This window comes from Eumetopias jubatus, unplaced genomic scaffold, assembly GCF_037043125.1.
Source record: "Eumetopias jubatus isolate StellerSeaLion01/CBP00866 unplaced genomic scaffold, mEumJub1_p1.0 scaffold_10, whole genome shotgun sequence".
Taxonomy (NCBI): domain Eukaryota; kingdom Metazoa; phylum Chordata; class Mammalia; order Carnivora; family Otariidae; genus Eumetopias; species Eumetopias jubatus.
In genome coordinates this window covers 44,488,509-44,504,301 of record NW_028274816.1, presented here as the reverse complement: position 1 = coordinate 44,504,301, position 15,793 = coordinate 44,488,509, and the positions used below count along the sequence as shown (strand labels likewise).

Here is a 15,793-nt window from a genome sequence, read left to right as displayed (position 1 = left end):
AGTTATTGCCATTAATCTCTTACTATACCTAATTGACAAATTAAACTTCATCATGAGTGTACATGTATAGGAAAAATCATAGGATATACAGGGTTTGTTACCTTTCAGTTTCAGACATCCACTGGGGGTCTTGGAACATATTCCCCTCGGAGAAGGGGGGAATATAGTAATCCTATTCCAAGTCCCTGTGAGTATATGTGTGTGCACAGACACAAATATTTAAATATATACACATATATGTGCATATACATAGACGTCTATTGGAAAGTACCAATCTATGTTCTGTTGTGAGTGTATGGGTATGTGTGCACAGGCATGTGCGTGGTGGTTTGGATCCCATTAAAGAATTCGGGATTTGGATGGAATTCACTCTGATAGCTGAACAATTATGGAACGGCTGCATCTTCAGAACAAAATGACCTTTTCATCAAGTTACAAAACATTAAAGGTTAAAGAATGTTTGAAAAGGAGTTAATACTTTTAAAACATTGGGAAAATTGCCATGCTTTCAAAGACCTGACCAAAAGGAGAGGAAAGTGCTGGGACCGGCAGGTATGAGCACTATTGGGGGGAGGGAGCATGATATATTTGCATTGCCTGTTTCATCGAAAACTATGAATGAACCTACTTCCTCGGGAGATGAGAAGAGGCAGGCCTGTGATCCGCACAGCACGGGAGCTCACGCAAGGAACCCTTAGCGGTCTGGTTCCTAATTGCAATTTCGAAGTCACATTTCTTCCTCTCGTGAGTAGCGATGGCAGAGAGCAAATCAATGAGAGTGTCAGATTTTCCAGGCTTCTATTTTCCATCTGACCTGGATGGCGCCCATTCCAGTCACTACTAACAGGGAAAATAGAAATATCAGTGAGGCTCTTCACCATACCCCTTCCTTTAATTAGCTCCCGGAAAAACCTGGAGGAATCTGCCTTATTTGCCCTGCAAATGCTCACTCTTTCCAGAAAGTCAGGAGGCCTGGCCACAACTCTGCCTCCCAGCAACTCCTCTCTTCCTTTCTTTTTGCCCCAGTCCAAGCACCTGCTTGGCATCCTGGGGTGCATCCAACCTCACCCCACTTATAAGCCTGTCTTCAGAGAGGTCTGACCCTGGGGCTACCCTTGGCACAGTGGCTGGTGGAGGGGCCACCATCTGTCGTCCAAATACCTCCTGCTGAGCTCTTCACCGAAGCACCCGCATGCATCAGACCAGGTGAGCCTCTCTAGTACTTGGGCAGTGGGTTCTACTGTGACTTGCCCACGGGCACACACAGCTAGTAACCCTGTTCCTCCTTCAAATCCCTGTCTGACTCTGAAAGCTCCCAGTATGTACACAAAGAGGCAAAGGTTTCAAAGGGCATCTCCAACTTTAATTGGATTTTTCCTCCCCTAGTCCCTACTCAGTGCTTAAGCTGGAGAGAGCTGCCCCTATGTAGAGGTGAAGGAGATGAGGCTGAATGAGGGGTGGGGGGAGGGATCTGCCTGGGTCATGAGCCCCAGCCCTGCATCACAGGGTCAGAATTCACATTCACCTGCCAAGTGCACATGTGCACACCCACCTCATACCCACCCCCGTGTGTTTGACTCTTCTATGCTGCCCACTACTATTTCTCTCCTAAGAGACACCAGCTAGTTCTCTCCCTCATTTCTTCCAACTTTTGCCCCCTCATTCCTTGTGCCTCGTCCGCTTCAGGTAGGACTAGGTGCTGGGCTGGAGAGCCAGCTCTCTACTTTCTCACCTTTACTGTCTACCTTCTTGACTCTCATCGACATGCCCTAGATAGCGCCATCCTCAAGAGGGAGCAGCTTGCATTTCTGGACATTTGAGACAGGAGTGACTCCTTGACAAATTTCACTGTTGGAGAATGACTCTGGCCCATTTTCAAGTTTCATTTGTTCTGGCCGACAGGTGAGGCCGGAGGAGGGGTAAGGAGGGTTTGTGGGCTCAGAAGGGAGGCCTCCTTGTCCTGCCAGGTAAGCCAGACCTCTAGGAGGGCCTGCTCCCTTCCTGTGCCTCCCCTCACTGCCTTGGGGCAACAGGCTTTCTCATGGTGGGAACCTTATCCCCAGGCACTCAAGGGGGCTGGGACTGAGGATGCTTTCCCAAGCAGGGAGGCCCTTCTTATACTTGAACCTGACCCATCACCAGCTATTCTCCTGTGCATTCCCAGCAAGCACCTTCTCTTTAGTGAAAACATTCCTAAAAAACCTTAAATGGTGCAAAAGGCTTCTTTACAATTCAATGCCCCTATTTGGGCAATATATTTTGAAAGTGTTTGTAACATCTTTAAGGTGATCAAAAGCCAAAATCTGGTGTCTCTCTAATTTGTATTCAGTAGCTACTATTTTTTTTCTATGTGCATTTACAAATGTTAGTTGGCCAGCCTGGGGCCAGGCTCTGATAACACCATCTGCCCCCACCTCCCCATCATCTCCCTTGCCCCTCACCCCCTACAGATGACTGCCTGAGCTGAGTGTCTCCAAGAGAGGTAGCTAGAAGGCTCTTTGGGCAGTAACTCAGACTTCCCTTCAGCTTGACCATCTTTTGTTTGGGAGGAAGGGTGGAGATCAAGCACCCTCCCTACACCCCCCCCACCCCACCCAGCAGTTTTTGGCTTGGACCCTAGTCTAAGTCCTGTTAAGATGGAAAAAGAACAACATTCTCACCAGGCCATACCAGGAAAAGACAACTGAACTTCTAAAAACTCTGTATTTTAAAAACAAGCCTGCAGGGGTTGGGTGGTCAGGCCCCACGGTATTTGGCAAAGGATGGGCTATGGAGTTGGGGAAAGGGGAGAGAGGCTCCGGGGACAAAAGATATCCCTTGGTCCTTGGCAGAAGCCAACCCAGTAGTTTGTGCAAAGCCCCTTGCTAAGTCTGGAGCCACAAGGAGGAGCCAGGCCAGGAGGCCAGCTTACCTGGTGCCTGTGGGGTCCTGTTTTCCTGCACAACCAGAGGTCAAGCGCATCCCTTCTATGTGCACTTGCACACTCACACTGATTTCCACACCCCTCCCAGCTGGGCATCTACAAGCTGTGCAAACCTCCCTTCAGGCATGCCTTTGCACATTCATAGGAGCTCCGGCCTGGAGGTCTGGGCACTTTCTCCAGGACAAGTTTTCCCAGGGGAGGAGCTCTGCCTGCTGAGAACTATCATCAGCCTACTAACACGGCCTGCTTTTCCCAGGAGCCAGGTTCCCCCAGCCTAGCTAAGGTCTGCAGCCCCAGGCAGGGCACAGGCTCTGCGGTGCCCCAACCTTGTCCTAGTGTCCAGAGCCCTGGACTTTGGGGCCTGCATGGGCACACATTTCTCTGTTTAGGGCGAGTTGAACTTGTTGGCTCCAGAATTTCAATATAGCAGGGCTTTGGTGAAGGTATCAAGGACTTGGGTGGGCAAGGGTCTTGTCTTGAAACTATGTCAATGGAGCATCCATGCTCTTTTAACTTTTTAGCTGGGTTAGGAGAACCTAGGAGAGGGGGGTTGGGGTGAAGGGGCTAGAGCTCTTCTTAAACTCCTTCTTCAAGGGTCACCACCTGCCTCTACAATCCACCAACACAACCAAGTGCAAGACCTACACGGACACCACAGCGCACCTAGTCCAGGAGGCCAGCCCTGAGAGCACCCTGAACCCGCAACCCTCCCTGTCCCAACTCCCTCCCTACTCATCATCCCTGGGGCTGGAGCGACCGCCCCCCCATAGCCCACCTCTAGAGGGCGCTGATGGAGAGGTGGTACTGCGAGCTCCCGCGGCGGGCTGCAGGGGGAGCCTCAGGGACTCCACCCCTAACCCCCCGGCCTAATTTGAATATTTCATTGGCTGCCGCCAGTCTGGTCAATTTATCATGCAAATGCGGGTGCCCTCCGCGCCGGAGAGGAGCCACAGCCCGCGCGGGAGAGCGGCGCCCGATTGGTGGCCGAGACAGAGGCATTTGTAATATTTTTCTTTGGGCATCGGAGTCATTTACCAATGCCATCGTCGTAACTCCAGGCACTGAATCACAAGCCACTTAAAGGGTTTTATTGGCAGCTTTGAAACTTCTTAACATGTTCTTTTATTTTAAACCAAGTGTCAACCTATTTCTGACCTCCCCCCACCCCCACCTAAAAAGCTGCAGCGACTACAAACTACCTTGCTCCCTCGCCAACTGTGCCTCGGGTGGCCGCCCCTGCCACAGAGAGGAGGACTCGACCTCTTTGGGGTGAGCGCTTGGTCGACCCGAAATAGAGAACTTTTGCGAATTCTTGTGGGGGTTGGGGAGGGACTGATAGAAGAGGAAACACAAAAAACAACCGGAGAAAGGAGGAGGAAGGAAGAAAGAAGATGAAAGAGATGGGGGAAAGAGAAGTGTCAGAAAGAGGAAGACAGAAGGAAGAATTCAGAGCTTCTCTGCAGAGGAAGAAAATCTCGGAGCTGTCAGAGCCTCTGAGGTCAGACTACCTGCATACAAAGAATCTGACCCTCCCGACAACCTCATCCCAAAGAACTCCAGCTCTCCTATGCTGGATATACTGGAGATATGCACCAAGCTTCAAGAAATAAAAAAATGAGAAAGAACGAAGACCCAGCCCAATGCCCCTCTCTCGTACCTGTCCTACTGAGAATTACCCTCGGTGTTTCCCGTTTGTAAATTCAGGGAGGAACACAAAACCGTAATGTGTATGACAGAAAAGAAGAGCGATATAGGGAAAGAGCAAAGGAAACGGGATTCTTCCTCCTCTTGCAAATTCTCCAGCTAGTTAATGAGGTCACCAGGCATGCAAAGCTGGGCTGTCTGGTCTGCGAAGAGGGAAGAGCGGGTGGTTTGATATCTGAGACCTCCTCCTCCGCCGCCTCCCAGGGTTCTTGCATAGGAGCCCGAATACAACCTCGCGTTGGGCTGCCCTCGCGTTGATTTAGATACACGACTCTTGCGGGGCAGCTCTTGCATCGGCGGGAAGAGATGGACACTTCTGCTTCCCATCTAGCAAAGTGCGGCTCCCTTCCAGCCAGAGGTGAGCCCCACCGCGGCTGCACCCATCTCCAGGGTAGTGTTTTGTTTCTGTTTTTTTAAAGCTCTGCCCAGATGGTTTCCAAAAATCCATTTCATCCAGAGTGGGAAAAAACCATGCCACTCCGCAGTGAGTAATTCGGGAAATTCCCCGCGCAAGTCAAAGTAGGCGGGTGAGATTGGACCGAAGGGCATTTCGTCAGTAATTGCTCCCTCTGAAGTAGACTTAATGTGTATATGTCCTCTTTAGACCGAAACACAAACTTATTTTATTAAATCGTAGGTCTCCTAAAAAAAAAAAAAAGTTTTTGAAAGTTCCGTAGATGATTGAGCTCAAAAAATAATTACGGAAGAAAGGGGAGTGAGGTCCACATTGAACCCTCCAAATCTGAAGATGCTAGATTAAGAGCACAGGCAAGCTGCGGCAGGGAGGGGGTGTGTGTGATTCCCAGCCCCTCTTAGGAAACTGGAGAAAGCGGTCCCTAGGAATCACCCAACCAGGAGATGGGTATGTAGGAAAACCTGATCCCCCCGGATAACCGTGTTCCCTCCCTCCCTGTTAGGTATATAGTTTTCTTTTTGTTTTAACACATTTATAACTGCCTGGAAATTTCGAGTCCTTAAAAGTGAGGCATTGAGGAGGGGGACCTGCCGGCCCTCGCTTCCTAAGTGGCTTGGCCAGGTCAGTTTCCATCCGGAATTCTCTAGGTCAGGTCATGCTGGCAGTTCAGGGTCTGCCTGGGGCCCCCTTGCTCTGCCCCTCTCTCAAAAGATCAGGGACATCATGCCTGGCCAGGGAAGACCACAGGCCTTGGAGTCCAGTGGTTCCTCCTGGGAATGGTGGGGAGACAGTGCACATAGTTGGGAAAACTGGACCAGACCACTCTGCTCCCAGCTACAAGAAATTTGCAAAGTAGTAAAGCCCAGGAGGGGAAGGGGTGGGAGCATGTGTACCCCTGTGTGAGTGCTGCGGGGGAAGGTGCTTCATGCCCCAACACCAATTCTTGACCTTGGGAGACAGCTGTCTCCTACTTTTCTTCAAAGCTTATCTGCCCCCCCTCATATCCATCCACCCCAGCTCACACCCAGGCACGCCTGATGCAGACCCCCACAAGGCCCCACAGAAGTGGCATTAATATAGTGCTCCGATTTTCAAAGGTTTATTTCACGTCAAAACTGTAAAAGTTCTTGGGAGAATTTACAGACAAAACATCTGGTTCGTTAAAACAAAGCTACTGGAAAAAGGGAAACAAACTTCCCTGCTGTGTAAATGCACTTTTAGCAAACAATTTATCGCCTGGCGAGGGCCTGGCCCCAGGGTCCAAATCTCTAGCGCTTAGGCAGGCGCTGAGGTCCTGGGCTCAGATCCTGGTTGAAGTGTGCAGGTGGAGGCCAGCAGCTTCTCTGCGTCAGGGGGACTTCCTTTGCCTAGCCCAGACAGTAGTGTGAGGAAGTGTGTGTAAGGGGGCAGCCCCGAGGCCAGCATTCCAGGGGGGCACAGGTAGGAAGAGCACTTGATTCCACCTCTCTTGGCATTGCTGGGCAGTCAGTGGGCTCCCCAAAGGCCCTTCACCGGGGCTGATGCCTTCACACCACGAAATAGGGGGGTGCAGGCTTCCTGCGGGTTCCACCCAGTGTGCCCTGTCCCTCCAAGTAGCCTGTTCTTCCCCAAGGGCACAGAGAACCCCTCTTCATGGCCTGGGTTTAGGCCCCTAAGTTCCTGGGACCTTGGCCTACCCTGGCTCTCCGCCCTGGACTGGCAGCTTCAAGGACACCTTCTTTCCTGTAGCGTGTCCATCCCTCCGTGGCCATCCCAAATGAGGACAAACCTTGGCCTTCCTCCGTTCAGGGGCACTGTCACCCACGGGCCTTATTTGCACCTTGAACACAACCTCAGCTGCCTTCCGGCGGCGGCGCTAACCAGGCTTCTGCTTCCCCACCTCCAACTTCCTTGCTCTTGAGAGGCTTGTTTCAGGCCAGCTCCCTGCCCCTCCACCACACACTTGTTCCCAGCCAGGCCTGCGTTTGACTTTTTTTTTTTTTTGAACTCGACCGGGTGGGACTCCGGTTGGCCAAGTGCAGGAATGCTCCCCCCTGGCCGGGCAGACCCACGCAGGTAGGCCCCGGGAACTAGGGCCTGCAGCTCTCAGAGCTCAAAAGGTTGGAGTCACATTTCTAACCCCTGACCTGAAGAACTGGCACTTGGGAGGATTTGCACTGAACAGGGCTCAGCACACCACCCCTGAGGAGAAGCAGGGTACCACTGGGCCCAAGTCGCAATCTTGGGGCTCAGGAATTGTCTTCATGGCCCCTGGAAATTTTCTGGGCTCACAAACGTGACCACCCCACTGCGGGGTGAGCCACCTAGCCGCAGTTGGAGCCCCCAGTTTCTCCTAAGGGCGTTGGCCATTGAGCATTTCGGTGTGTGGCTCCACTGCTCCTCAGCCCACTTGTCCTTCTTTTGTTTTCAGAGATTTAAAAAAATCCCATGAAGCGGCACCTCCCAAAAGTGGGAGCCTCTAACTGACCGAGGGGGGTACTTTTTTGCATGACCTGTTATGCATCACTCTGTTAAGTGAACCAGGTACCTGCGAGGGAGCGGAAGCTTGCTCTTGCTTTCCAGAGGTATCTGCAACTCCTCAGAGTGGGGTAGAAAGATTTCTACAGTGTTACCTTCTGCAGAATTTTAGCTCCTCCGCTGGGCACCGGCTTTTCTGCCCTCTAGTCTAGCGTGAAAACGGTCCGGCCGCACACCCTGGAGTGCGGTCCCTCCTTCCCGCAGGAAGGAGACCCTGTGTGCGCCGTTGCGGCCGTCTCTCCGGCCTCCTCCCGAACCGCGCAGACCTTGGCTCCCGGCGCTCGCCGGAGAGCGGCTCCTGTATCCCTCCTAACTCGCGAATCGCGGAACGAAGACAAGCACAGGTTTTGACCCGCTCCTGTAGTCGGGTCTTGAGGGAGCAGAACTCACCAGACACCCGGACAGAAATATTTGTAGTAGGAATAAAGTCAGGTAAAATGCCGGGTACCGCCACCCCGCAGATGTCTGAGCAGTAGGTCCTCCGTGCGCCCTTCCCCTGAACTTCTTAGGGGGAGGACAAGATAGACCCTTTGGCCTGGCCAAACTGATCAGGCACATATATGAAGATATTTGTCCTCTGGACGGTGGGGTGGGGGAGTAGGGGTGGGGAAAGCAACAAGAAAAGCAGGGGAACTTGCAACCACAGCGGAGGTCAGCATTCTTGGAGAATGGCGCCGGGAACTACCCGCAAAGCTCTGGCTTCTCAAACATATGGCCCTGCCCTTTCTCCCTCTGTAAATAACATGTGAATTACAGACTTGCTGCTACGCGGACATCAGTTCTCCCTAAATCGAGTCCCCGATTTTGCCTGGGATCCGCGTTTCCTTCCCCCTCTCTGTCTCCTCACTGTCAGTCCGGGTCAGGCAGCAGCCAGGTGGGGCCTGGCAAAGTTTTAGCTTTAGACCTTCTGGCTAAGATCCGCCCCAGATTCTGCCCAGCTGAAGCGTATTTAAGCCCCTGCATTCAGGTACATACTGTGCTTGGTGCTGATTTGGGAAGCCTCCCTTCCTTTTCTCCTACGCCACACCCAGTCCACGGAAAAGGGGCAAAGAGAACTTGGAATTGCAAGGGCCAGGTTGACAGTGTCCCTCTCCATCTGTCCCAGTCCTAGGACGACCTGCAAGACTAGTCCCGTTTTGAGGTCTTGCTATTAAAGGGGGTGCGTATGGTTAAAAGAACACCGCAGAGATCAGGGTTCTAGGCAGTGCCACGCCGGGCCAGAACCCTGTTTGAGTGTCCGTGCAAGGCAGCGCGGTCGCAGTATGCACTCCGCATAGCCCGTGTTGCGCGTGACGGGCTGTCCCTACGATGTGCAGCTCATTGACACTGATGGATGCGCCAATGGTTGGACGGACAGATGTTAGGGCGGATCGCACAGCGCGCGGCGCCTGAGCGGGGGAGGGCGAGGTAGCGATCCGGCGGTGGCTGCAGGGGGCTCGGAGACCCGAGCTCAGGCCGCGGCCCGCAGGGGGAGGGGGCGGAGGGAACGAGGTTTGGAGAGCAGCGCGGGGAAGGAAAGGAGGAGGGGGAGCATAAGCCAGGGCGAAACTCTCAACCTTCCGTGCGCGGCGCCCAGCGCTGTGCACCCATCACTACCGGCGCGCTTAAGTGGGCGCTCCGCTTTGGGAAGGTGAGCCGGGGGCAGGCAGGAGCTGACCTCGCGCGGCGCCTACCCTCCTCCAGGCAAGAGGCTCCCAGCGCCGCGACCAGAACCGAGAGGCCGCGGGCGGCGTCTGCCAACTCACCGTTTCCTCGTTCGCAAGAAGCGTTTCACGCCCCACGGCCGCGTCTCCCGGGCCTGGAGGGGCAGTCTCTCTGGCCTCTGTGGCCGCAGGCACCAACTGCTCGCCGCGCCCCCGCCCCCGAGTCAGCCACACACACGACCAGCCCCGGAGCCCAGCCGCAGCCTGACTCCGACTCCCCCGCAACTGCCCGGGGTCCGCACCCCGCAACTCCGAGCGCTCCTGCGCGCGCGAAGGCGCTGGAGGCGGCTTTATAGCCCGGGAGGACGGCAGCGGCACATCTGCATTCAAGGAGGCGTCTGGACTGAGCCCAAGCCCGCAGGCTGGGGGCGAGCGGAGACTTTTGATCTTACCGTCTGGGTGAGATCACGGTCTCCTTGTCTAAAAGAGAAGAAAGCATGCCTGTGAACTTTTAAAACAAACTTGCATAAACAATCACAAAGAAAAAAGATACAGAGAGAGGGCAGAAGAAAAGGGGAAAAGAAACACAAGAAAAGGAAATATTAAAAAAAAAAGGAAGGAACGAAAGAAGGAAGGAAGGAAAAAAGGAAGGAAGAAGGCCGGGGTTTACAGCTCCGGGAACGCTAAGGCAGCCAGTCCCAGGGCGCGGGGCTCCGGCCCTCGCCGGGTCTACCGGACGCGGGGCCCAAAGGAGCCCCCGGGCCCCAGCCGGCGCGCCCAGGAGCAGCGGCACCTCGGGGACCGTGGGTCTGGCGGCCGCCCCCGCACCCCCACCACCGCCGCCCGGCAGCGCCCGGAGCCAGCCCCGCCGCGGCCGCCCCATTCCCGGCCCAAGAGCTGGCCCAGGGAGACGCAATCGAGCCCGCAGCGCATCGATGCGCCGCCGCCCGCGCCGCTCCGGCTCCCGCTCAGCCGCCGCCGCCCGGGGGTCGTCCCAATGAGCTCCGGCCCACCCGCGCCCTCACGGCCGCCCGTAAGTGAGCCCGCGTCGCCCTGCCGCCAAGGCAGCCCCGCCAGCTCCCCCTCTCCGCGGCCCGCCAGTCCGGCCCGCTCGGCGCCTCGGCGACCCCAATCACCCAATCAATAATCAATTCTTTTCGCCCAGTACTGCTGGCAAGCCGGGCGCTGGGCGCGGTGGCCCCCTCTCCGGGGCGCCCCGGGGCGGGGGATGGGCTTGGGAGCCCTAGTTCCTTCCCCCGCCCCCGTCCCGCCCTCTGTTCTGCCAGCCCTAGGGGTGGGGGGCGCGGCCCGGCGCCTAAGGGGCGAGGGGCGGGGTGGGGGTGGAGGGACCAAGATCTTCCCAGGCAGAGGAGGAAACTTGGAGGCACCCCCTCCCACGCCGACCCCCGGGACGGGCCCGGGAAAGTTTGCCCGGGAAAAAAAAATTGGGGGAAGTGGCGGCGGCGGGTCCCGGGGGAGGAGCCCGGGTGGCGCGGGGTCTGAGAGCAGCCCCCACCCACTCCGGCCCGCGTCCTTCTCCTCCCTCGAGGGCGCTGGCGCCCGCCCGCGGGCCCTGGCATCCCCGGGGGGGCGCGGGCCCAGGCCCGGGGAGCGAGCTGGGGGCTTTGGACGCGGCGGGGTGGAGAGGAGTGCGGCTCGGGCGGGGCAGCGGGGGGCGGCTAGGGGGCGAGGCCGGGTGGGGAAGCCGGGCGGGCGGGGGTAAGCGAGCGCCCCGGGACAAGCTGGGCCGGGCCGGCGCCGCGCCCCTGCGTGCGCGCACTGGGCGGGGGCGGAGGGGCGGCACCCCCTCCCCGGACGGGGCGGGGGTCCTAGACAAGCCCGGGGCCGGGAGCGGGGGCGCCGCGCCCCCGCGGGCGGGCGAGTGACACGATCATCTCCTTTTCCTTTAAGCTTGCCTGTTGCCGACGCCGCCGCTCCAGCCGCGCCGCGGGCAGAAGACTGGACCGCTGAGCTCCCGGCCGCGGCGGCGGCTGAGCGCCCCCCCCCGGATGCCGTGACCCCCTGCCCGGGGGCGGGGGCCGGGGCAGGACCCGCCGGGGCCGCTCCCGCGCTCCTCCTCCCACCCCTCTGCCCGCCTTCTCCCCCTCTCCCCGCCCCCCGGCCCCGAACCCCGCGCACCTCGTCTGGGGACGGGGCGGGGGGGGGGCAGGGCCGCCGTTCCTCCCCGCCCCCTCCTCCTCGGGCCTCTGGAGCGATTTGTCAAACTTCCCATTCCGCCGGCAGCGCGGTCCTCCTCCTCCTCCTCCTTCACCACCTCCTCCTCCTCTGCCTCCTCCTCCCCCCGCGCTCCTCCCTCCCCGCGCCTCCCTCGCCCGCCCTCCTTCTTCCCTCCGCACGTTCGGGGATCGCGGCGGAGCGCGGAGAGGGGGGGACGCGGAGAGCCGGGGCGCAGCAGCATCCTGCGGGCGGCCGCTCTCCGGGGGGGAGGCTGAGAGCCGGCCCGCCTCGCCCCCCCCGCGGGCCCGCCGCCCCTCCCTCCCTCTCCTCAGCCCGGCAGCGGCGGCGGCGGCGGCGGCGGCAGTGGCAGTCGCCGGAGGAGCATCATGCCGAGGAGGAAGCAGCAGGCGCCCCGGCGCGCAGCAGGTACGAGCCGCTTCCCCTTCCTCCTCCTCTCCTCCTCCTCCTCTTCCTCCTCTCGCCGCGGTGCGCCTCCGGCCGGCGGCCACCCCGCTCTTCGCCCCACTCCTCGCCCCTCTCCTTCTGCCCGCGCAGAGTAACTCCGGGGCGCCAGGCTCGCTCGCTGCTCTGCTCTCTGGGTGCGTGCGCCCGCCTCGCGTCCCGGGCGCCCCCCGGACGCCCCGCCGCGCTCGCCCTGCTCCGGCTCGCACCCACTTCGGGAGCCGCGCGCGCTCGGGGCCAACTGAGCCGGGCTGGGTCCCTGCCTCTTCAGCTCCCCGGCTGCGGAGGGGATGGGAAGGAGCCCTCTTCGGTCTCTTTCTGTGGGGGGCGGGCGGGGTCACCTGAGTTCCCTGGGACACCTTCCGTGTCCTCCTGCGGCCGGCCGGCGGGGGACAGCCCCGGTGTCTGCCGAGCGAAAGAGAGCCAGCGAGTGAGCGAGTGGGTCCCTTCGGCCACCTTAACTGCTAATCCGATTGATTCTTCATTTATTGGGCCCAACGCGGGCAAGCGGTGGAAGCCAGAGCGCACAGGGTCTGGGTATTGTCAGATGACTGTCAAGTCAGTGTTAGATGCTAGCGTTCCCTCTATCCGTGTTTGTTTTCCCTTACCCCCACCCCCTCCTTCCACTGCTTCTCCCACCCTCATCTCCTCCTAGCACTTAGTTCTGGGACGTGTCTATATACTCCCCCCCCCTTTCTTTTTTTTGCCAGGAGTGTCAACTCCTGTTAAGACTGAGCCGATTTTTTCTTCTGTTTTCTGGAAAAAGCATCATTGAAAACAAAACAAAACCCACACACATAACATTATTTTGCAATAATGTCAGTTGGGGGCATGTTGCCTGGAAGAAGGGTTTCTGGCCCTTTGCCACCCTTGATTTGATGACTGATTGATCGCCCGTCATGCTGCTGCCTTTGATCTATTCATTCCCAATAAACATCAATAAATCACTCGCAATGGTGAGGCCAAGCTCTGTGACGTCACTAGGGCCCTGTCAGTGCAACTTCGGGGATTTGGGACGGATTGCTGAGAGGACCACATATGGACGGGATGTATTTTGATATGAGTAACACTCAGATGTGCAGAGGTTCAGATGCTGCCTCAACGGGAGCCTTAAGTGGAGGTTCATTTCTTTTCTTTTCTGTTTTTCTCTTTTGGTGGAAGAAGAGAGAGCAGAGGGAAGGGTCAGGGCATTGCCTGGCACCCTTCTTGGATGAGGGCGTTGTGCCCATGCTGCCCCCGAGTGCCTGTGGCAGCCCTGGGGGTAACGGTGACGGTCATTTCCATCATGTGAGCGGGCAGTGCCCGTGGAGCTCACACATTGGCTGCACTCTGAACTGGAGTCTCCTTACACAGGGTCACACAGAGGGAACGCTCTTCTTTCTTCTTCCAGAAAATGTACTTTCTTGTTCATGTCTTAAGAAAATCCTCGAAGAAAACGGACGTGGTTTGGGGGCATATAATGCAGGTTTTGCTCTCTGTCCTCAGTGTTGCCCAAATTTAGGAAGTTTGAAAATCCCAGTGGTGGTTCTAGGGAGGGTGCTGCCACTCAGGTCACCTCCTGGCTGATGCTTCTTGCCCATCCCACTTTCTCCTTTAAATTCCAAGCTCAAGCAATGAGCTTATCTACCCAAAATAAACTCTAAAAGTTTGGAGGACTCCTTCACAAAGTTGGGCAGTAGGAGTGTCTTGGGCTTCTTCCAGTCTTTTAAATTTTTTCTTTCCTTTTTGGATGCACATTTTAAGGTATCTGTGTGCCTCAATCAAATGAACCATATGTGATTACATCTTTACATTTAGTTTAGAACTCTCTCTACGGTTGCTTCATCTTTTCTCCTCCACCTTGCCAATCTGAGACTCTTACAGGATAACTTTCTGCTAAAAATATTAGCGAAGGAGGAAATGTACTGTTGATTTTATTTATTTATTTATGTTTAAAGCAACCTGTTCACTAACCTTGCACCTTTTAAAAAGCCAGCCAGGAAATATCAGGTCAGTTAAGAAATATTCATTATATAAAAACTTGACTGCCCGGCTAATAGGAGATGGAAGAATGGTTTTGCTCTATCAAAATGACCCGTCAAAACGACTTTGTTTCATATTTGATTTAATTGTCTCTCTCCTGACAGGCACATTCATCAATAGCTTAATGGTCAATCAGAAGTTGGCAGCGTGAGTGCTTTCTTTCTTTCCCATACCCTGGTTTTGGATTTACTTTATCAGAATGCCTCTGCCTAATGGACGTGTGGAGGAGGGGGTGGAGAATGTCTGAAGGGCTACTTATTTAAGAAGAGGGGAGGGATAAAAAAAAAAAGGAAGAGAAAAAAAAAAAGAACCCTCCACATTTAGGCCCGTGCTAAGTATTCCCAGGCCAGCAAGTGAGCTGCCTGAGGTTTTTGTTTGTTGGTTGGTTTGGGTGCACGAGAAACTTCCCATTTTTTTCCCTCCTGTTTTTAGTTCTCACAGCTGCAAGTTATAAGGTTCATGCCTGCTTTTGTGGCATCCTGGGAGTGATGACAAATTGATTGCTTTGCACTGATAGAGAGTGGGAAAAAGAAAGATGTCTGCTGATTGGTAACTGGAAATCCAGTCCCCAGCAACCTTGAGAATACTCGAGAATTTTTTTTCCCCTCCAAACTGAAAGGTCCGCTCAGCCATAAAAAAAGAAAAGTTGTTTTGCCAGCTTCATTAGTGTTCACCTAATTAGCTGTAAACCTGATGGATTCCTGACAGCTTTAATGATTGGAGATGACAAGCTCGACGCAGTGTCATCCAGCAGAATTAGGTTTGCAGCTAGTTTGATGTAATCAAGTTGATATTACACAGTCCTGGCTGCCTTTAGTTGTGCATTAACTCAATTTTCTGCTGCAGGTGACAAATGGGCTTTGGTACCTGGATAATCATGTCATAGGAATTAGGGCCCTTTTAATGGTCTGGGGTAGAATAACAACCACAAAGGGCTGAGAGCTGGGTAGGGCTTGCAGACATAGCAGACAGGTGCACACAGTCTTCATATCTAGGCCAAATGTAACATTGCTCTCCAGAAGGCCAGAGCAGCCTCCAAGAATCCCTGAAAAGACGTATTTCTGTACTTTAGGATTTTCTTTCTTTCTTTTTTTTTTTTGATAGAAATTATGCATGGCTTCGTGTCTGTTCTCAAAGGGAGAGAGACGTTTCTTCACCTGCCGAAGAGAAACCTGGGCAGGAGTGTCCTTTCTCCACGCGTGTCATTTCAAAGGGCCATATATTCGTGCTGGCCAGATGTTGCTGCCTCAGAGTAGGAGGGCTGGAGAGGCCAGTGTCCTTCAGGCAAAATGACCATTGTCCCTTGCTCAAAACGGGACTCTTACCTGGGCGTGATTTTTTTTTTTTAAACAAGCGTTTTATGAAGATACCAGAAAAAAAATGAGAGCAGTATTTCATAACAAATAACATTTTATTCATTCATATCCATTTTTCTGGGGGGGAGGGAACTGTACAGTCAAAAAAATTGCCTCAACTTGCAAAAAAAAAATCCTCAGTGAACAACAACTTGCTATTGACCTTTCAAGTCTTATTCGTTGAAAGAGAATAATCTTCTAAGGAGTTCTTGGGTGGTCACATCAAGAGGGGGAACATTTAAGCATCTTGATTTTTATAAAAGTGGTTTGAACCCCTTAGGTTCTGCTGGTGTTCCAGATCACTGTGGGGCCCCGGGGGGCAGGATGGGCTCGCAGTGGCAAAGCAGAGGGGGTTCACAGTGCCAGTGGATTTGGGCACGCCTAAAACATAGTGCGCCTGGTGCTGCCCATGTACTGCGGTCCGGGCCTTCGTAAGGCCCGTCAACACACTGGGCAGCTCTTCTTCTCTGTCGGAGGCACGTGGAGCATTCAGGAGGGCATTTCGGCAGTAGCCCTGGGAATGTATTCGCTCTCAAGCTTGCCGCACATTTCTCGTTTGGACAGGTATTCTGCC

The 15,793-nt window shown here is 55.2% G+C and overlaps 1 protein-coding gene across 4 annotated transcripts in view; it reads left to right on the top strand.

The window, feature by feature from the left end:
• The first annotated feature begins 11,380 nt into the window (after positions 1-11,380).
• TSHZ3 (teashirt zinc finger homeobox 3) overlaps positions 11,381-15,793 on the top strand; it is a 75,217-nt gene continuing 70,804 nt past the window's right edge. Inside the window, exons 1-2 of one of the 4 annotated variants that reach the window (XR_003612376.2) lie at positions 11,720-11,806; positions 12,553-12,743. Coding sequence is in view for 1 of the 4 variants with exons in the window: in XM_028123698.2 (XP_027979499.1) it covers positions 11,767-11,806 (40 nt within the window). In the remaining 3 variants the exon portion in view is untranslated. Of the gene's footprint in view, positions 11,807-12,552; positions 12,744-15,793 lie in introns of those variants that run through there. The other 3 variants (XM_028123698.2, XR_003612375.2, XR_003612377.2) reach the window with 3 other exon arrangements.